The sequence below is a fragment of the Archocentrus centrarchus genome, chromosome 22 (assembly GCF_007364275.1).
Source record: "Archocentrus centrarchus isolate MPI-CPG fArcCen1 chromosome 22, fArcCen1, whole genome shotgun sequence".
In the NCBI taxonomy this organism is placed as follows: Eukaryota; Metazoa; Chordata; class Actinopteri; order Cichliformes; family Cichlidae; genus Archocentrus; species Archocentrus centrarchus.
The window spans coordinates 16,130,342-16,153,397 of NC_044367.1; the positions used below are offsets into that span (position 1 = coordinate 16,130,342).

At 39.7% G+C, this 23,056-nt stretch overlaps 1 protein-coding gene across 1 annotated transcript in view; it reads left to right on the top strand.

Annotated features, from left to right (window-relative positions):
• Window positions 1-23,056, top strand: part of dph6 (diphthamine biosynthesis 6) — a 59,801-nt gene that overhangs the window by 29,794 nt on the left and 6,951 nt on the right. Inside the window, exons 11-13 of the mRNA XM_030718845.1 lie at window positions 1,728-1,857; window positions 1,987-2,161; window positions 19,615-19,863. Of these exons, the coding sequence (XP_030574705.1) occupies window positions 1,728-1,857; window positions 1,987-2,161; window positions 19,615-19,863 (554 nt within the window). The remainder of the gene's footprint in view (window positions 1-1,727; window positions 1,858-1,986; window positions 2,162-19,614; window positions 19,864-23,056) is intronic.

Here is a 23,056-nt window from a genome sequence, read left to right on the forward strand (position 1 = left end):
TTGTGGTGTTGTGTTTTGACATGATTTCATATTAAATATTGAAGTTAAGTGACACAGCTGGTCAAATAGTATTACTGTAAGTGGATGAGGGATTTAATTCTGGCATGTTAAACCGTTTGTATTGTTGTATTAGACTGCAAGTGTCTGAAGAGGAAAGCTTGAGACTGACAATGTATGAATTTAAATAACCATAACCCTAATATATTGTAACCTTCAGACATCAATCTAACACAATAACACAGTCCCATTAGTAGCTGTATTTTGACAGACATGCGTAATGGCGCCTCTCAGGGAAGTAAAAGAAAGAAACATGAATGTTGTGTGTGTGCACACTACTGACAAAAGACATGCAGAGGTGTTTTCATAGTGTTCCAATCTCTGTGTAGAAATGTGACTAAAAGCTGCTCTGCTCACTGTAAAAAGAACAACACGATGCATCGTTGCATGCATCTTGCATTGGGATTCTCCTCCCTCCAATGCTCCTTTAAGTTGTGTTCAGTTCTGCTCTGTTTCAATAAAATCTCAGTTAAAATTATTGCAACAGGACAGAGAGTGCCAAAGTTTGGGCACTGCACTTACAGTTTTGAGCCATCCAGCAGTGCCAGCTACACACTTGTTCTGATAACATCTCCCCCTCTCATTGCAAATAAATAAACACTGCTACTGGCAACTATCACACACATATCAGACACAAAATAAGACATGCGTTTCTGTCTTAAATTTAGTGAATGAATGAATGAAGGTTTTATTGCCATGTGGGTGAACAGGTTCACACATTGGAAATTGCAATTAACAAAGCACCCATCCAAGGGGGACAGGTGTCCTGAGGTTATGCAGCCGACTTGCAGCGCTTTGCAGCGATTTGCAGTAAATTTAGTGCAGTTTGCATTAAATTGCCTGCCACAAACCTTAGTTTGTTTAGTTTCATATTTGTGTGTTTCATTATTTGATGGAGCAGATGAATTGGGCTTATCAGCACAGACTGACTGATTGCAACATGTTGGCAGTCTGTCTGCCTTTATAAATTAGATGGCAGTTAACTGCAAACCTTTACCAATCTGTTTGAGAGTGGTTGCAATCAGTCTGAGTCAGACTGAGACAGGTTGCCTCCCACCAGGTGACCTGTGCATTTGCCTTGCAACCAAAAGTGGTTGCTCAACTTTTGGGTGAGTAGTAGGTCACTGCAACTGTTTCCAATTGAAAAAAAGTTGAATGAAATCACTCATTAGTTTCTCCTGATTGCACAGAGGTTGTCCTATTTTTACAGTTAATGCAATGCTTTTGTTAAACCTCTTGAATTAAAACTGAGAGTATGCACTTCACATTGATTGTTTGATTTAGAATCCACTGTGGTAGTGTGCAGAGGCTATATATATATATATATATATATATATATATATATATATATATATATATATATATATATATATATATATATATATATATATAAATAAAAGCCTCTGCACACTACCACAGTGGATATATATAAAATCTGTCATTGTCCACAAACTTATGGACCTCACTGCAATGGGTCATAGCGACACACTTTATATTTATCATAGACCCTATGCATTTGGATTTTATTTGTTCTGTTTCCAAACCATTTCATTAAATGTTGTACACAAAAGCCTTTAGCAAAAGTGCATACTTTACCCAAGCAGTGGTAAGGTTAGGCTGGTGTAATTTATTTGTGTTGCGATCACTTATAATGTATTTACTGTCTCCAGGGGAGTTGGACAGCAGGGACTGGAAGATGAAGAACATTATTCTGGTTCACCTGTATGTAAAGAACATGGAAGACTTTGTTCCACTCAATGCAGTCTATAAGAAACACTTTGACATAAACCCTCCAGCCAGGTAGGTGCAAACTATCTTCAGTATTTATACTGCTCAAACTTGCATTTATAGTTTATTCTTATTCTCAATATGATTTTTTAAATTATTATTACAGCGATCATTTCAGTTTTCTTCTTGTTTTTCATTTAGGGTTTGTGTCCAGGCACCACTACCTGCTGGTCAGCTGCTGCAGATGGACTGTCTGCTCCATGACTGGACTGAGCCCCTGGCGGAGGGCTGCTTCAATCAGAGAGAAGCTCTGCATGTCCAGAGCCTGTCCCACTGGGCTCCAGCCAACATTGGACCCTATAGCCAGGCCCTCAGAGTAAGAAAAGAAATCCCAAAAAGGGAAACCCTTTCTTCTATTTATTTATTATTGCCTATTTACACTTCAGCTCTGTTATTCACATAAATTGTGAATGATAAAATGACCATTTTTTGTGGCTCGGATCAAGCCAAAAACAAAGAATATTATTGCATCACTTCAGAAAGGTAAGTAATAGTTTAAAGAAGGATAATCAAGGATTAATCCGATGAATGACAAGTCTTCCTGGTGATTTGTATGCTTTGTAATTCTGCACTCGTACAAGGCAGTTAAAATTGTGCTTGTGCATCTCTTTTGTCTTTGTTTACATAGAGATGCATGTGTGCAGATGCATGTGATTGTTTTGTATGACTAGTTTTGTGTGTACATGTAAATATGTATCTCTTTTATAGTGGGGAGTGCATATCCATTTTTGCACTTGTTTGTAAAGCTAAAACTCAAACTTCTTTCATATTGTTTCAAAACCAGAAAGAATCTAGAATTCAAAGGGAGAGAAAAGGAAGTGTGGGCTGTGGTTGCACGGTTGGCTTGGTGTTGTGTTTACCCAGTGTGTATTATATAGGATTACACTTGTCAAGGTACTGTCAACAAGGATAGTGTCCATCTCCTCCACACTGTCCTTGATCTTGCAGCCAAATCCGTCTATGAGTGAGAACATGTGTGGATTAGCCATTCATTCAGAGCTTGATGGCATATCTCTCCAGTGTGTCACTGAAGTTCAGTTTGGATTCCTGAGATGCAACCTACAGAGTCAGGTTTGCTTTTAACATGCCAGCAGTGTTTGATTTCCTCAATGGAGTCTCATCGAGACATGAAATTGAAGTCAGCTGTGTGCATGCAATGTTGCCTCTGGAAAGCAATCTAATCTTTCATTCCTCTAATGATCATTCATATCCAAAGCAATTTGAGAAAACAATGAGAAGAGTTTGTTCAGAGCTGTGCATGGAGCTTCATACGACCCCTGCGTGGTCTCTCAATGTGTCTACTCCTCCTCCTCCTCCTCCACGCTACAATGACTTAATTTGATCAAAAATGTATTAACATCTCTTCAGTACAGATAGGGAGTTTTACATATTGATACAATTACCCCCTTGCTGTGAGCAAGCATGCAGTCCCACCCCTCCTCTCACCAGTACCATGGTGATTCCATCTTAATGACACTTTTTTCTTGGTGAGTGTTGGCAACAGGGACAGGGTGAGAATGGCGACCAAAGAGCTCTTGTGTGAGAAACCTTCTTATACATTTCATTGTGTGGGAATGAATTGGTGAATTAAAAAAAAAAAAAAGGATTTAGCAATACAAAGGGATTGGAGGTCGGTGGGCCAAAGTTGACACAACTAAAGGATGAATATCAGTCATAATCATGACCAGAGAATGCAGTGAGCTGTGTGAAGCTGAGGTGTTTTTGTGATGATGATGTTAATGAGTTGAACCTGGGAAAAAAAATTGAAACAATTGGAAAAATAAAATTTAAATTCAGTTACCTTTGTTTAACAATTCTGGTAAGTTGTTTACTTTCTATTAATCTGATAGAACGTAGTAAAACTAACTGTTTGAATCTAGGGTAGTCAATCAGGACTGTAAACTAATCAATGTCCAGCTATATTGGGATCAGTTTATTCTTCTGACAAATGTCCACTGGTTTGAAAGACAGCACATGGCTGCTGACATAATACTCTGGCCCTGCAGGACTTAATTACAGTAGGTCTCCACATTGAGGCTTGGTACTGGTGGAGGTATAGGGAATGGCATTATGGATTGGCATTTGATGGATGCTGGACCTTCAAATTCTATCCGTCTATTCATCTGTCTGCTCGGCTTGTCATGTCTCTTCGTTTCAGCTTTCTGAAATGGCAAGCTGACTGAATGCCGGCTTGGCCTGGTAAACTGACAGATTTAGATGTGACTTGATTTAAAGAATTAGTTAACCTTTATAATGTCAAAGCTGGGGGCCTCTTGAGGGCCTCTTGGTGTATTGTATGTTGATATATAATATGGCATCAGTTTAGGTTAAAGCCGCAAGCTATAAAGAAAAAAAACACTAATTTAATTTATGCCTTTTTGTTTTATACTGTTTCATATTGTTTTGTACCTGACTGACATGTGTTTAGAGGTTCACTGTGATATGAATTGTATTATAATCATATGAAATCATTAGTGAGTGTAGCTGTATCAAAGTTCTTCTCATTAATTGTTTTGTTTTGCTGTCTCGTTTATCAGGGATCTAATGCAAATTTAGCTGTCATTTGTTTTAGACACAATTTACATCATCTAATTAAGATATAAAAATTTCAGTCTTTTACTATAACCTTCAATTCATTAAGACAAAGGATGTTTCTCAGTTGCAAAATATCAAAACAAATTTTCTCATTACAACCAAAGCCGAGTAATGGGATGCTTTTATAAAAGCTTTTAAGCAATTCTTTTTGCAGTGACATAAAAGAAGGAAAAAAAAAAGGAGCTGAAGTCTGTTTTTAGTTGGCTGTGTTCCACGTTTTACACAGAAATGTATTACTAATAATAAAAGATTATGCTTATTAGTTGCCAGATGGATAAAATTGGTCTATCATTCACTAAAGCCAGAGTTAGCAACAGGGGTCTCTTAACTGCAAGATCTGTTTAAATTAATGCTGCCAGTTCAGTCACATTCACTTTGGAGCAACATTTACGGAGGCACACACAATGCCCAAACCAGGTCTGAACAGACAAACTATCAGCTGGATGGTTGTTAAACATCTCCTCTTTCCAGTTAAGGTAAGTGGCTCACCCTTGGGATATTTGCTGGGAAATTATTCTCGCTGATCAGATTCTGCGAGGTACGTTTGGGGAGTTGACTGCGCTAGCCTCAGGTTGCTGGTGAGCACTAACCCCTTGCCTCATTCCCCTAATTGTGAGTGACAGTCAATATTGTGGAAGATTGTCGTGCACAAGCCCACGATAGGATTTGCATTGGATTTTGAAAATTGTCAAAGTGGATCGTGAGGCATCAGGAGGGAATTGGATCTGACGCTGCCAATTAGTATCAAAGGGAGGAGTGTATTGAGGCAGGCGGTAGAATTTGAATAATCTTCTTACAGAAGTCTAAATGTCTAAAAACAAAGGGCTGAACTTTGTTTGGCCCTTTTGATGAAGAGTTAAGAGGTCAGGCTGAGTCAAAGTGAGGTTAGGCCACCCGTGCTGGACAAGAGAGATAATTCTCTGTGCTTGTTTAAAGCCTCAGTTTAATTGCATTGAATATAAGGTAAATAAGAAACATTGCTTTAAGTATTTCTAACATAATTGTCATTGCACAAGGAAAGGAAATACAGTATGAAAGAACTGGGAATGAAATGTGACAAAGGTTTGTCATATTGTGGTTATACAGTAGGCAGCTGAATCTGCTGGCACACAAAAGCACCCCAGAGAAAATACATGTTTTTGCTTCTTCTTTTTCTTTTTTTTTTTCCAAGTAATTCTTATATGTTTTTATATGTTTTTAAAATAAACATATACATTTATTACAGCATCAGCATAAATTTAGCAGTCAATAAATGTACATAAATAAATAAATAAATACTGGTAAATGGTAGAAATGTGGGTAATTTTTATGGGTCTCGCTTAGAATTTTTCACTTCTGTAAAAGAGCCGACATGCAAAATTCAGCAGCCCCCTACCACATCAAATATGCCCCCACCTAACGAAACTTGCTCAGCCTACATCCAGAGACTACATCTACCTCAATTACCACAGAAGAGTAATTAGCCAAAAAGCAGTGTGTGCGAATGCATCTGCGTTCAGGGAGGTATTCATGCAGCACGAACAGATTAATTAGGACATTTAACTTCATTTCTAATACAACAAAATTAATCCCATAAAATATGAGGGATCTCGGAGGAGGTGCCTGTCAGCATCTGACGCTTCTCCCCTGTTTGCCATAATCTATTAAAACCTTGCTTTTATCTCACCTCTCCCCTGTCATACTTTATGGATTTTTTCATAAACATGGCCCATACTTCATAAATGTCTCAATTTTCTAGTCTATTAACATTACTTCAAAAGCGCTTGATAAAAGAGGAGGGCATGCGTGAAATAATGCACCAATAATATGAAAACGCTGGAGGCTAGAACAGTAGGGGCGGCTCTCCAGCTTGAACGCTCAGACAATGCAAGGGATGTTATCAACTTTAATAAAAGAACAAATGATCACTTCCAACTAAGGAGGAGGGAAGATGAAGCGGGGGGGAGGGGGTGGGCCAGGAGGGGAACAGTTGTCGAGTAATTGAGTCGATGAAAAATGAGGTCTTGAAGGCTCAGTGGTTTCTGCAATCATGAGATTGAAGGCTACTTGAAGCTGCGGTGTTCTTTAGCACATGTAGTTACTTGCTCCTAAGTTGCAGAAGAGAATGTTAACACAGATTTGTTTTTTTTTTTTTTCCTTTTTATTTCACTGAAGGCACGGGGAGAATAGGCTGGTTGTTCCTTTCCTGAATTATGTGCAATGAATTGAACCTTTTGTCTAGCCTGAGTCAGAAAGGTTTTAACTGACAGTCAAGCTTCACCTCAGAGCTTTTCCCCGGCAATCATTGATTCCGTCCTTGTCTCTATGCATCACCCGAGTCTGTCTATGTAGGCTTTACTTATCCTACCCTAACACCAGGGTCAACTGTCTTCACTTGAATTGGACACACACGAAACACAATGATCAAACCCAGTAAGACCTTACCACAGTGGCATGTCGGCTGTATGCCCCGAGGCCGAGCCTTACAAGGACACACACAGACACACAGACACACACACACCTGTGTGCTCTTTGTGATAGACTCTGTCTGAGTGACAAGGTAAACTGGTTCGGTCATTAAAAAAGCGTCACAGGTGACTCAATGTAATACACTCATGACTGACAGGAGAGGTACACGGCATTCATGCCGCACTCAGCAAGATGCAAATAGATAAATATGCAAAGGCAAGCAAAATAAATAATTAAGTGTACACACATAATCTCAAACCATCAGTACACTTATACCTAAGAATTTGTTAACAAATGTTGTCAAATATTTGCTTCTATAGAGAAAACATGTACACATAATCTCTCCTACATAACAAGAACAGGACTTCCTTTCCCTCCTTAAATATAGTCCTGAGAAATATATCTGCTTTGAAATATGGTCGTAGTTTCGTCTAGGGACAGTGCTGGAGCTACATTTTTGCCTCTAAATGTCTACACTTATATGTGACAGGTCAAAGGAGATTACCTTTTTAATCTGATGAAGAGGCAGTTTTATGTGAAGCACTACACAGCAGCAAGGGTAATTATATTCTTTCCAGCCCTATTCTCCCTGGCCCTTGTCCCCTCTTTCTCTCATGCTGTGATTGTGTGGAAACTGACCTACCGCGGCAGTAGTCATTTCCAGAAGGCATGACGTTCTTTGCTACATTATCCTGTGCTGCTGCTGCAGCAGCACTATGTGGGTACAGGCTGGTATCAGCTTGTACCAGGCGAGGACAGGGGAAGGACTGGATCTGTCAGAATACATCGGCTCTCATGCGGTCGCATTTGCCGGCGCTGTGCCTCTGCTTCGGCCCCTGCCACACTCCCACTCATTAATGGGCCCAGCCATGACAACTGATCCTAATTGCCTTTGAACAGCTCTTCATGTATTATTGGTGCCTGACTGCCTTGGTCCATGTCAACAAGCCATGGGAAGCAGGGACAGGATTGCCACAGTTATCGTCTTTCTTTTTTTTTTTCCCAGATATATACAGAAAGTATACAGACAAACATTTCAAGATATTCATATAAGTATTTAAACACCGTGTGCCTATACACACAAGTAAATATTTACACTACATCTTATAGGATCTACAATTCAGCAAGAAACTGGGAGTGATGTCTATAGTGGACAGCATCTAGAAAAGTCAGACATCTTTGCAGATTTACAAATGACTAAACTACCATTTGTGTAAAATGAATAAAAATTTATATATAATTTGGGGGTTTGTATGTGGGGAATGTAACAGAACATTTAATGGTATGTAGATTAATGTGATCAGTTATGGTGTATGAATATGATTACACTTGATAAATGTTAGACTCTGCTTTTTAATTTGAGAGAAGCACATGGTACGTGTGTGTTTGCTATTTATGTATGTATTTGTGTGTGTGTATGTGAATGTGAATGCATCCTTGTTTGCTTCTCACTTTGTCACTGCTGATGAGCAGTGGAGGGGTGAATGGTTCAGAGACATCAAGAAGGCATCTGAAAAGCGTCATGTAAAGATCCCACCACCGCAGACATCTGCCAAGACACTCACGCTATTACAATTGCAATCACAAACACTCAGTCAAAACACATCAATTATTTGTAGTCCCATGTGTGAATTATTACCCCATATCCAACTATTTACTTCGCATTTCACCCCTCTATTTGAATACAGAAAAAGGAGAGGTGGGATGGCTTGGCTTTTTATTTGTGGAATGAAATAACTGAATAGCGAATGCATAGATAAAAAGCATGGCAGCGTGTCCTGTCCACTTCCATCACTGTCTGTGAGAGGAGAGACGTATGACCATCCCATTACTATGGTAACTAGCCACTATATTCAGAGCTGCCCGGGTGTGTTTCTTCCCCCAGCAGTGACGAGAGGGCATAGCTGACAGGGCCTACACACATTCTCACACGCACACACAAACGCACAGATAGGGAGGGTCTGGAAGACGTTTTCTTGTGAAATCTACATGTGTGGCAAATATAGACAGGACAATACAGTGACCAGCACCCACACATGCTAGTGTGGTGACATGCAGGCAGTAAGAAGTAACAGCATTAGGAAATGCAACCCCCCCTCACCTTGTCAACCCAAAATCTATTATGCAAAGCAGTAAGCTCAGAAACAGAGGACTCTAACTCTTAAGATTATTTAATTACATTTTGAACTGAGCTGAATACACTTGACTAATATTTTACATGTTTTGTGAGCACATCATCCATGTAGCAAGAAAGAGATGATTGATGCTACCAGCAAACACGAAGTCTTACAATACCTTAACCAACAGCTGCTAGTGCAGCAGATTCACCTACCAGTGCATGTTGGGAAACTGCTACTATATATTATTCTGTAATTGTTATGCCTATGTTGTAGCTGTTCCACAAGTTGAACATATTAAAAGTGGTAATCAGTGACTGATTTAGCAATGATTATTGTATCCATTGGCAATAGTGTGTTTGCACTGGCACCTTGTCTTCATTTGTGATATTTTTTTTTTCTTTTTAAGCAGTGCTGCTGATAACTGTATGAGTCTGTTTGGTCTTTTTAATTTTGCCTCCTCACTTTATCATAAATTTCACACAGAACAGTTTTTTGAAGTAGTAGCTTTTAACCTGGGTCATTCATTTTTCAAAATGCCATTGTCATAAAAGCATGCTTTGCTGAGGCAAAAGTACTGCAGATGATAATATACGGCCTCCTCATTTTTTTCTTTGGATGTGTCAGCATTTTCACTTTTTATTACGTTTTATTTTTCTTTTTACTATAGAATTATTATGAAAGAGAATGGGAGGCCCTGCGAGTATAGGTAAGATGTTGAAGATGAGATGTTCATTTAATTTAATATAGACCACACAATATTTTCTGCATGTCAAAATACACTGAGCTAAATTTGATGCACTCACACAGCTATTAATATTTGCTGTGTTTTTCACTCGGGATTTGGTGCATTTTAAGAACAATGCATTTTATTATTTCCTTTAGTATTATTTTATCATACATTATTAACATTATTAACATTTTTTGTGCCTTTTTTCTTTTTTTACAAAAAAAATTTTTTTTGGTCAATTCAAAGTAGATACAAGTGTTTCTTGGGTGAGTAGTCTTTGATTTGTGGTTTTGATTTGTTTCTCTTTATGTTATTAATGACACTTTTCAGCTATGTTGGAGTTTCATTCATAAAATAAAAAATACAAAGTAGAGTCAAGTAAAAAACAATTTTAAAAATGCTTTGTCTCATTGTGGGGGTTTTTTTTTTGGTTTTTTGTTTTTTTTTTTTTTTTTTTTTTTTAAATCCATGATCCTGCTGTTTACCAGTAGTATTTGTGGCTTGTTTATGTGAATATTTTAACTTGGTAAAAAAAAAAAAAAAGAGAGAAAGGAAAGAAAATCCAAGGAGACTCCGATGCTGTCTAGTCAGCCTGTCCGTGTTTTAAGTGGACTTGATACAGTATGTGCGCCGTCGCTGATGTGCCAGCTGTCTTTTTAATGCAGTCATACTGCCATCTGTTGAGATGGAAAGGGACTGCATTTCTTTTGCTCAGCGCTGCATTTTCTGCATCACATTTTCTATCAGCTGATCTTCTATTTTTTGTCTGTTATTAATCTTTTATTTGTCCATACTGAGCTACACATTGTGTCCATTACAAGAAATTAATTATCTACAGGGTGGGCAAGACCGGGTGTGTGTGCATGTGTATGAACTTTTCTCTCTGGATTAGCAGCTTCATGTTGCTGGGACACAATGATTGATTCACTCTGTGTCATGCAGAATAGATATTTCACACCGTGGCCCTGCTCTGCTTGTACCTTATACGCACACACAGACTTGTTTAACTTCATCACTACTGACAGCTACACTTTAATGGTTGTGCCATAGTATTTTATTTTTGACATAATTCTTCTGTGGCCAGGTTAAGTTGGTGCTTCTATTACCAGCCAGACTAAGAAATGTTGCTTCACAAAAAAGAAAAATATGAAAAGACAGAAGAGACGAGGTGGTCACAGCTGGGAAGGGAGAAAGAACGGGGGATGAGGGTTGCAGTTTCAGCATCATTCAGTCAGACAACATGCCCCTCAGCTGAAACAGCGAGACCCTCCCCGATTCTCTCGAATTAGGGAGATTAGCGGGAAAGCGCATAATGCAGGATGATGGAATTTGTCATAATTTGCATTGTCCTGGAAAGATTCGGCTTGATAGAGCGATGCATGGAGAGGCTTGTCATGTCCCACGGGCAGGTCATAGAGGAAGCTTGGCAGAAATGATTTTTGCGATATGTGCATCAGTCGTAAAAGCCTCACAACCAATTTGTCAAAAAATGTGAGGTCGGGACGGTTGAAGGCAGCAGGGCATTTTGCCTAACGCAATGAAAAACCATGCCCCTCCATCACTCTTCATTTTCAGCCCAACTCTGGTGTGGCACAGTAGTCCGAAGCAGCAGACAATTGTATTACATCAGTTTGGGGTATTTGTTGTGTTTATTTGATCATATTTCTTAAATTTAACATCATCTTAGCAGCAGTAAATGTATACAACAAAACTCAACACATCAAATTGTATTGTTTTTTATGTTTACATTTTTTTTTTATCATGGGGGAACAATACATTTACTTTTTTTGTTTTGTTTTGTTTTTTGTTTATGCCTGTTGACATTCCAGTCTGTGTCCCTAGGCATCCAGCAGTCAGGCTCCTCTGACCTTGGTTATAGTACTGACTGGCAGCTCCTGACCAGCATTAAGTTGACCAGAGCTGGCATGGCAGTGTTACTCTTCCACAAGGTTCATTGTCTATGGAGTGGGCATGTCGAGGGCAGACATAACAGACAGAAAATAAAAAATACAGATGAGCTTAGAGAGGGCGGGGGGCTGGGGAAAAGCCAGTGCCCCTCAGACTGACCACACATTGCTTCAACAATGGCTCATTATACTTGCGTAATATTGCATATTCTGCTAAATTTGTCAGCATGCTTTCAACATATGCTTATGGATTGCTTTCTGAATAAGCGTTCAGTTTTAGACCTGAGAGAATGCATTCAGAAATGTCTCATACTTGTCTTTCTTTGTGCACTTTATATGGCTATTTATGTCGCCATTTAAGTAACACTGATGTTATGTGACAGTTGAGCATACAGGGGTTAGGCTCAAACTGGAGCACAAACAGGATGACAAAAATAAAGATAGTGGAAAAAAGAGGAGGGAATTAAAAAAAAAAAAAAGGCAAATATCTTTTTCCCTTCCCATGAAGCCTTAAATGAGAAGACTAACATGGTGAAAGATTCGGTAGAAGAGAGAAAGGTTGTGGTTCTCCTGAAAGGTTTGTATTTGTCGAAATGAGGTGTCAGAAGAGGCAGGATTTCCTCAGGGCGCGGCACAACACGAGCCCATTTCTTATCATTTCCCACTCCCAGACGTGATCTGCTTTGAATTCGCTAATGCTGAAAGAACCCCACTGACTTGAAGCCAGTTCGAGATGAAATCACAGCACACATCCCTGACAAACTGCCATCCACCACACAAGGATTAAACGGTCGTTGCATATCAAATCCGCACCAAAAAGCGGGAATAATATATGCACTTAAATACATTCAACAAAACTTCAACCTCAGTTTTTGATCCCCAGATTTTGAACTATTTTGAGCTATTTGCCAACCCTAAAATATTCAAGAAAAGAGGAAAATTGCTAAAGACAAAATTGTCATCTTAAGAGTGTTCTGTATGGGATTAAAAGTAAGCCCAATAATTTTCCAGTAAAAGTGTTTTTTTTTTTTGGTTTTTTTTAATAGCTTATATATCAATTTAGGTTTTAGATAACACATACCATTTAAGTGCAGTGTTTTGGGTTTGAATCTGGTCTACTGCTTCTCACACATCAAGCTCTTTTTACTATTTTGTTATATTTCATTTTCCAACTTTCAAAAATCAGTGTAGCAACATTTAAATAAATGAACATCCCAAATATTAATTACATTTTGCATTTAACTGCCAACAGTGTAGCTGATATTGGACTGCCGTTAGCCCATTAGCTTTGTTACATGTCCTTGGATAAAGGAAAAGTTACACCATATTAATCTAACCTATTTTACACATTTTGTATTATCATTTTCCTAGTTAAATTATGCATGAGGTCTCAATGGGGAGAAATGTGACCATTAGCATATCTGATAGGAGTAGTGAAGCAGTTTTCCACCTCTCTGTCCTTGGAACCAGGCAGAAAAGCCTGACTGTTCATCAATACCAGGTCATTTTATCCAGGCCTGCCTAGTTCATCTATACCATTCCAAGGCTCTGCTAATGACACTTGGAGATGTCTTCAACAGGATGGGGGCCCAGGGGGCTTCGACACCAATGTGAATATAGTCTAGCACTGTCTGGTCATCTCTGGAAACCCTTTGACACAAACTGCAATTAGAAACACTTCAGACACACAAGTCTGAAACAAGACACTGTTAAGGAGTGGGGCTGGACAGAGCCAGGCGCTTCCTGGCTACATTTACCGTACGTGTTACTGTCTGCACCTCACAGAGATGGAAAAATCTCTTTGAATTTGGTGTCCTTTGGATGTGTCATTGGGTTCATTAGAAGAATCATGGTGTTTTTACCATGGAATAAAGGTCAATAAAGTACAGTGCTAAAAAACAAATTAGTATTAAGCTGAAAGAAAAAGAAATGTTTTATCTTCTCAATTGTTCGGCTAATTGGAAGCATGTTTGGCTTAGAAGTTGTTCAAGAATGATTTTTAAGTTTGATGTTTTGTTATTAGAGCTGTGTGAATCTCAGTGATTGTTACATAATGAAAAATTTCTCAATACGGTTGTTTAAACTAATGATGCATGTTATTCTGTAACATGGGGAAAAGAAGAAATAAACAGACCAGCTCTGAGCCAGTTGACTAATATTAAATCATCTTTCAGTCAGCTTTATTTTGGCAGCATGTATCATATTATTATTTGATACTTGAATAAATAAACCAGCAACAAACCAGCATGGATATATAGCATTGATCCACTGTGAACACTGAAAGACAGCACATTCTCCCTTTTCTCTGTGGGCCATTTAGATTGCTAAGGCTAGCATTTGAAAAATACTTACCTTGTTATAGAAAGTTTAATGTCATATGCAATTGTTTGACCCTTATGAATATTAAAGGATCCCATCTCCGGCCTATTAAAAATGCATGTGGCATTGTGGTTGTTGATCACGTTTAGAACACCCATGCAAATTGGACTGTCTTCTCTGTCAAGGCCTAAGATGAATAATGTAGTTGTGTTGTATATTCAGGGACACACCATTGACAGTCAATTAACAAGTTTGATTGGTGTGTGAACTCATTCTTTTGAACTGTTAATTTTATGTAAATAGTATTCGCTCTCTCTTCTCTGCTGTCTCTCTACCATCCAGGTTCAACAGAGAAATATGTTCCCCCACCACCACAAACCCCCAGATCCCCAGTTTCACCTCCCACTAAGAGTAACCAGAGTGGGAGCCTTAATAATTGATCATCACACACCTGCTTGGTAGCAGCTATGGGAGTCTGCCTTTAACAGCCAAGGGGCCCCATGCTAGCCCCTTTTGATATTCAAATTGACAAATTGTAGATGGCCTTTATGAATTTAGAAAGAAGTGAGCTTTTTTCATAGGGGATGAGCTTGTTAAAAGATTCTGGCCACCCATCCAACCTGATGGAGCTCTTCTTTGTTGGAGTGGATATGATGGCATTTGATGGCTCATAAATGGAATGCCAATGACAATTTGTTGTTGATGTGTGGGAATTTGGCTTTTATGTTAGGTAGTCACAGTAATGTAGGCTCTTGGGTAGATCATGGTAGCAGGTAAATGATCCAAGTGATTGATCCAAATGCTTGAAAGCACTGGAGGCCTTATCTCCCTTCTCCATGCCCCCTCTCTCACCTACATTGCTCTTATTTGTCTTCCCTCCATCTCTTTTCTATTGTCAATGTCCCAGTAATTTGCAGCAGCAGAGATGGAAGCTGAAGATTCATCAAAGCTGAAAAGTGAGCCCAGAAGTTGGGAATCATGGAAGACCCATTTGATTATGGAAATGGCTATGGTCACGTCTGACCTCCAGCTAAATGGCTTTGTGTGCAGCGTGTTGCCCCGTTAGTATTCTAAATACAATTTAAAAATGGCACACTGTCTGCATTCAGTTTTTTTCAATGTTAGATAAAGTACCCCATGGCCTACCATCTGTGTGGGCCAATCAGAATTGAACTTGGCAAAGAAAAGATTTGTTTGAATTTTAGCCAGCAGGAGAAGAACTTTAGAGTTTGCCAAGTCTTAAAGAGCCCTTACTAGACAATTTATTTTATTAGGGGTGTCTGCGATACTATACCTGGTTTGCATGCTTTAAGGTAAAAACAAAACAAACCTCTTCTCCCCTGATGATGGACTGCAATGCAACTGCTCATTCGTTAATAGTCCAAACCCAAATGTGCTGTCTGTGTTGTTGATAAAAATTGATCTTTGAGACTTTATTTTAGATGTGTTTGAGCAGTGTGAGAGCATGAGACAGAACATGAATAGATGTGTCACTACCCAGAAGCATGTGAGTTGGCAACCCTCTGTACATGTGATGTAGAGTTCACCATTCCAGCAGTTTAGCAGCAGTGTTTTCCTTTCGAAAAGAATAACTCCATTTAGCATGGACCTTTTAACTTTGCCGACCTTCTACATGCCCAGAAAATCTACATAACACACTAAAGCAACTACTCAAAAGCATGAATGTGGGCCTTTAAATAATACTTTTGGTTCATGCTTAACCTGGTAATCTCTCAATTAAATACATTACCTTCAACTAGGTCTTTGCAGATCAGTTAAAGACCATGTCAGGCCGTGTATCAGTTGATCCTTCCTGGAGATCCAGATGGTTCAGGGTCTGCTATTTTCAGCTTATCATCAGCATTTATTTGCATTGACCATCAGCTAGTGTCCAGCACTAATGCCATCTAGCCTCAAACACTGGTGAGCTACAGGGTCTCTAAAGACCTGACCTCCTTAATGCCACTTCTCATCCCTGCTCGTTTGTCTGCATTAAACAGATAGATTTTTTTCAGGTTTCATTATTCAGGGAGCTTATTTCTAACAGAGGTATTAAATGAAAATTGAGCTTATTAGGTTAATTATGCTAATAAATAACACTGGTGCTGCTGAGATATATTGGCAGGCCTCTCACTGAAAACCAGCTTAGTTTAGGAACTGTGAAATGAAAATAGTTGTGATAAGATGCTGTAAATAGAAGGGGGTGTGGGGGGCAAAACTTGTTAATTAATTCACTGTTAATCAAACATGCTTATAATTAATGTTAATTTGATTATAGCACCTCTTTGATTATTGTAGTTTTTTAGAGAAATAAAACAACTTTTTGAGTTTGACTCATTGCACATCCCAAACAGTGGTCATTTTTGGTTTTCATGACCTTTGCTGGGATTTTGATTTAAAATCATGAATCATAGGCAGCACAGTGATGCTGTGTTTAGCACCAGCACTTCATTGGATAGTTCAAATCCAACCCAGGGACTTGGGGGCCTTTCTGTGTGGAGTTTACATGTTTACCCTGAGTTTGAGTGGGTTCTCTTCGGGTATTCTCCCTCTAATTTTTGGCTTTTTCTCTGCTCATTTGTTACTGTGTTGGGTTAAAGTCTCAAAGGAGTAGGAGGGCTTTGTAGTGAGTCACTGCTTCCCCATTTGGACTTTATTGGGCGTGGCCAGAGAGTTCGTGGCAAGGCGTACTCCCGCTTCTCTCTCATTCATCTCTGGTATCAGAAATCAGCATTAGCATAGAGTAGATTAAGTAGGTTAAGATAAAATTTAGGTGAATCTTATTATTTGATTGAGCTTTTGTTTTGCCCCTGCTAAATCGCTTTAATGAAATATCATGCATTCAAATGTCCAAATTGTGGACATTCCCTTTTGTGTAACAATGAAGTAAACCTTGTTAATGAGTATTACATCTCTTCAGTGGTTTTTACAGATTACTGTAGCACTTGAAATTAACAGATCCCTGGGGCCTTTTCCATTCCTGGCCACTAAAGTATAACTTAGTCAAATTTACCAAGAGCAAGGATTGTAAAGGAGAGCTGCCGTTAACGGGTGTGGCTGACAAAATTCACTTGACCTGCAAAGCTACTCAGACAGTGTTTTGTCAAAGGTTAGCAGGGGTGACATCTGGAAGCAGGCAGTTCGAGCTAGGCGAGTCTCCTCACCACTTGCTTAACTAGTTTCTGCATTACTTGTTGGGGAACACCCCTTGAAATCAGAAACCTGTACCCTTTAAACGGAAAGCTCAGTCCAGACTTCCTCTACAGGAGTAACTGGCCGATCTGGGCTAGGCTCCAGCCACCCCGAAACCCTCAATTGGATAAGCGGAAGAAAATGGAAGAATGGATCGTGAATCATATTGTGCTGTGCTGTGTCTTGAGCCAGCCTTTATTTCTTTATGTTTTGCTAGGAAGATAGGAAATAGGTGCAGCAATTTATTGAAATGTGCAAGTATACATGGAAGTACAGTATATAAGGCAAAACCAGAGTTTGTACGATTTCTAACAAGCTTGACAGTGAGTATTTGGTATGACCACTTTTATTCTTCAAATTAGCCTGAGCTCTTTTAGTCAAGCAGTTTTAGTATTTTATGTTTTTCCAAGAGTATTCCTAGTAAGCTGATCATCCTCATTAACTTCTAATGCACACACATTCATTTTGTTCTGGAAGCAGGCCTGAAATATAATAGAAACTGTTCAGTTCACTAACTGCATGTCTTTGGACTGTGGGAGGAAACCCACACAGACCATGCAAACATGCAAACTCCACACAGAGAGGCCTGAGCCAAGGTGGATTTGAACTCAGACCTTTTAGATGTCCTTCTAGCTGTGAGGCAGCAGTGCTAACCACCACGCCACTGTGCCACAGTCACTGGGGTTAGGTTAATTGGTCACTCTAAATTACCCATAGGTGAGAATGTGAGTGTGAATGGTTGTCTGTCTCTCTGTGTTAGCCCTGCAACAGGCTGGCAACCTGTATAGGGTGTACCCTGCCTCCCGCCCTATGTCTGCTAGAACAGGCTCCAGCCCTCCCATGACCCTGAACAGGATAAGCAGAGGAGAATGGATGGATGGATGGATGGATGGATGGATGGATGGACGTTCAGTTCAGAGAAGAGATACAAGGTTTACCCCGAATAGGCTTCCTGGGGGGGAAAGAGTTAAGTAGTCTTCAGGACTAGTTCTCCAGGCTTCTTGAAGGACATTTAAAGCTCTTCCTTGGAAATTGGCTGCATTTTAGTCTATTCTCTGTCAAGATGATCCCACACTGCTTCAATAATGTTGAGATACGGGCTCTGGGGAGGCCAATTCATGACTGATAGTGTTCCAATTCCATAAAGTTTGACAAGAACTCCACCGTGTTTTACAGATGGCCATAAACACTTCTGGCATCTAGAATGCCACCTGGGCAGCACTTGGATGAGGTGTTTAAGGCATGTTCAGCCAAGAGGAGACTCAGGAGCAGATGCAGGACACACTGGGCATTCTGAGATTATGTTTGTTGGCTGATTTAGGAATGCTGTGGTATCCCAGCAGAGGCTCTTGAGGCAGTGGCCTGGGAGAAGGAGGTCTGGGCATTTATTCTTAGTTTGGCCCCCCGTGACCTGGAGTCCAATTAGCTGTACGGGATGGATGGATGGATCCATTGGATTGCATAGGTTAGACTATGGTCTAAAGTTGGCTTCCCATTTGCCAGTGCTGGCTCTTCATTTGCCAGTGCTGGCCTGGCTTGTGATTGGTTGGATCAGTAGCTAGATTCGGCATAGCCAAAGCCAAACTACTATTGATTGAACTGTATTGAAACTGGTGTCAATTCACCTAGAACAAACTCGTGAGATAGACAGAAATCTTTTCTTTTTTTTTTTTTTTAAACTTTTTGCAAGTATAGTATCCATTATATATGAAATGTTGGTTTTTATTACACTTTTGCCCATAAGATATTAGCATTCTGCTAGTTGTGTGCTGATTGGGCATATCATGATGAGTGGATATCCACAACAGGTGTTAGAAACTTGGTTAAACTATAACAAACTTGTGCTGGTTGTGTTGGTCAGCAGTGACTGCTGTCAGGTGGCTGGTGCTTGAAATTCTCTTCTCCTGTTCAGTTGATGTAAGATCTAGATAGAGAACGACTTTGCTGACACTTACAGAATGATAATATACTACAACTGATAATGCATAAAACATGTAATAATGCAACTGTATCTATTGAATCAGCCACTTATGTGAAACATAATAAAAATGAAGACTTTTTTTCTTTTTTAACCCATGAATATTATATTTTGTGACCACTGGGCTCTAGCAAGTGCCCTGCTGACTTCTCAGTAGTCCTAAATTTGTCTGTAGATAATATCTGTCCGTACACATGCAGTCATATAGATAAACATGTTTCAAACTACTTAAAACTGCCTTTTTTGGCATTTACCAGTACAATTGGTGTCTCGAGGACCATGTTTTCCTTTGATACATACAGACACATAGACATATATACAGGTACACAATGTGAAAAATAATACCGTTCCATTCTTTATTTAGTGATAAGTAACAATTATTAGTATTCCAACGAGCTCAGCTAACATGGTAGGCTGTTAAATCTTAGTCTTGTTTTTAATCATACCATTCTAACATTTTTCCTTGTATTTCCTCTTCTCCAGGTCAATGACGTGGTGTTCTGTTCTGGCCAAATTGCTTTGGTCCCCTGTACAATGCAGTTGGTAAAAGCTGGCACATATACCCAGGCTCACTTGTCCTTCAGCCATATGAAGAAGGTTCTGGAAGCTGTGATCAGCAACTTGACTCTGGCTCATGTTGTCCAGGCCCATTGCTACACCACAAGACACAGAGACATCCAGATCATCAGGGCCGTATGGGAGAGCATGCTGAAAGCCACAGAAGAAGAGAAGGTCAGCCACTGTGGAGTGAGATTTTTATTTGCGAAATTTATGCCAGTGGTTAAGGAGAAGATCAATGTCTGGCTGTTTTATTATAGATGCAGAGGAAATATTGATCATACTTATAAAATGTTACACCCACATAAGATGAACACATGTTTAATGGATTACAAGACAGTGGGATCCATGCATCAATGAATAAGTAAAAAAAAAAAAAAAAAAACTTGATTTGGTATCCAAGTCTTTCAGAGAGGCCTTTCAGAATTGTGTTTTATGGTTGTGAAATAAGGGAAGGTTTCTCGCCCCTCTCTGCCCCCTTGAGACCCAAGCCGCTGCTACTGATATTTACCAGTGAGTGCACTCATGAAAAGTTGATGATGTGGGAAACGCTGGTGTCTTTGATAATGTGGAGCTTGGCACAGAAGCAGATGTCTTCCTCAGAGCCTCCCTAATCCTTTGCCCCCACACACCATTTTGGAGCTCCGTTCAACTCTCAGAGCAGCTTATCTCCCTCCCTACCCCTCTTTCCTGCCACCTCCCTCCATCCTTCCCTTCATTCCACCGCCAAGGCTTACAACCCCGCTCCATACATCTAATAGGGGCTCCAGTCTCCCTTGGCAGCCCTTCTCCTCCCACGGTAATCTCTCTAGCCATGGGAATAGGGCCTTAGGGAGAGAGGCAGGAGCCCACCTCCAACACGTGGCTTGGTGGGGTGGTGAACAGTGTTAAAGAGTGGATAGAGAATGTCAACTTCATGTCAGTTCACTGTATTCTTTAACAGTATTCTGAAACATAAGCAGGTCACATAGATAAGTCAAGAGCTAGTACCATTTTGCTTGCCCTTATTGTAACTCACATTGGAATAGAAATTTTAAAGTGACAGTGTAGTGCCAATTTGGCATACAGAGTGAGTCATTCAGATAACAGGGCTAACTGAGGCCAAAGCTTTGGGAGGCAGCAGGACTAGGTTCATATCAGAGGTCATTGAAAATGTACAACCCCATCCATCTGTTCTGCTTCCAAGCAATCTGTAAGAACAATGAAAAACATTCATTTAACTGACTCAGGATTGCTACCGGGAGACCACATTTCAAATTCAACTGACTCCCAGATTGAGCAACACTACTTGACAGATCAGGGTGCCTCACCTGTAAGCGAATTTTAGAGCTAAGTTCAATAAGGTGCTGGGTTACTAGCTCGACTCTGCACTTTATGTTTGCTCTAGCTTTTGACATGTCATCCTCCCTTGACCACACACTTCATCCTTTTTTGCTGCAGATTTATAAAACACAATAGAAGAAATACTGGAAACACACAGGAGAGAACAAGGAAAAGTATTGCTTTAATTATGATTAAGGTCGTGTATTCAAATAACTTGCAGTTACAAAACTGTGATAACTAGTTAAGTAACTTATTAAACCAACTTTATAAAACCTTTTCAAAACAAAGAGAGATAAAAAAGAAGATGGAGAGCATGATATGTAAATGCATGAATATCATTGGGGAAATAAAACATAAGGCTAAAAAAATGTACATTGCATGATAACGCATTACACTATACTTAAAAAAATATCCTTCCAAAAAATTAATGTGTGGTTCAGTTCTGAATACTAATTTAAATCCAGTTGTCAAGTACTGGATTATGTAGTCATACTCTTTTATATACAAAGATATATAGGCCCACTAGACCTGTGAAGTACGTGTTTATAACAGGAACACCAATGCCTAGTGTGTTTGTGAAGCTACAGGGCCATGTTGTTGTTGTGCGTTGATAATTTCTCTAATCAGGTGGATGAAGAAGCTTGCAGGGTTAATTGGGAGCATACTGGAGTCGCTACAAGTGTGAAATTGTATTTACGGTGCATTAAACTACAAAGAGCCCGTTTGTCTGTGTGTGTGCAAAAGGGTTGATGAAAAGGGAGATGTTCATGTGATAAGTCAATAAATGTTAAACAGACATCCCTTTATTCAGCAGCAACAGCTTCTGAAAGCATGGCACATTTAATTTATTTTTTTCTGTTTGGATATTAAGATTTAAATGGAACTTTATTTGCACAAGCACATTATTTTCAGAAAGGCGGAACGTTCTTAAAGAAATCATTTGATGATGATTTTAACTTGTTAACACTGAATTTGCAATGTACATTGTTTCTTTTTTTGCACACCATAATAAACATGCTTACTTCAGAGATTTCAAGGAACTGTGTGCTGGGATTTTGAAATACTCTCATATTCTTACACTTGAGTGTGCGTTTCAGTTACAAAAAAAAAAACAGTCTGATGAGCTTCAGAGTGGAATCTTGAGAAAACAGAGTGAATGAGGGAGTGAATGGGAAGGGATATTATAGCAGACTGACAGCACTACAGTAAGTGCTGAGGCATAGAACCACATGCTGAAGGCATCCTGCTGGGCAGGAAATGTAGGGGAACTGGCTAAGCAGAGCAAGTCCCATCAGCTCCCTGCTGTTCCCCGCCTTTACACCACTTCCTTATTACCGTGTTTACCGTTCAGCTTTCACGCCTCTTGGCCCTCCAACCCTCCACACGCTTCAGGCACATGGATGTGAGTTAGAGGGAGGAAAGTGGGGAGAAAGAAAACAAACATAAGGAGAAGCAGGTCACACCCCATCAGTGTGGAGAGCTGAGCGCAGCACATTCAGACTATATGCTTTTACCTGCTGCCTACAGAGAGAGCACAGGGGGAATGCTTGCCTGCCCTGGAAATGAATTGGCATGAAGTAATGAGTATGTTAAGTGGCTGGTGCACAGCAGAATTGAGCCGTCTACACACATACACATACACACACATACACACCACCTGCCAGCTTGCCCTACTTGCCACTCCAGCACTCAGCTTCACCATATATCAAATTTGATATTTTATTGGTTTAATGTAATTAATAATCTCTGGCCAGGTAGGCGTGAGTGCTTCCCCTCTCATTCCACTGCCAGAGAAGCACACGCTGTGACCACAGATCATACACATAAATGGAGAAACGTACACAATTTTGCACCTTAAGCACATTTACAGAACTGCTGAACAAACATCCCATTGTGGTACATACATTTATAAAAAGCAAAAAGGGAAAGATGTAACCTTAACCGACAGCTCTAACAAAAAGTCAGAAACTCTGCTGCGGCAATAATGTCATGCCAGAGGCTGGAGCGCTGTGTCGAAGTCCCCCAGTCTCCTTGTAGACAGTCA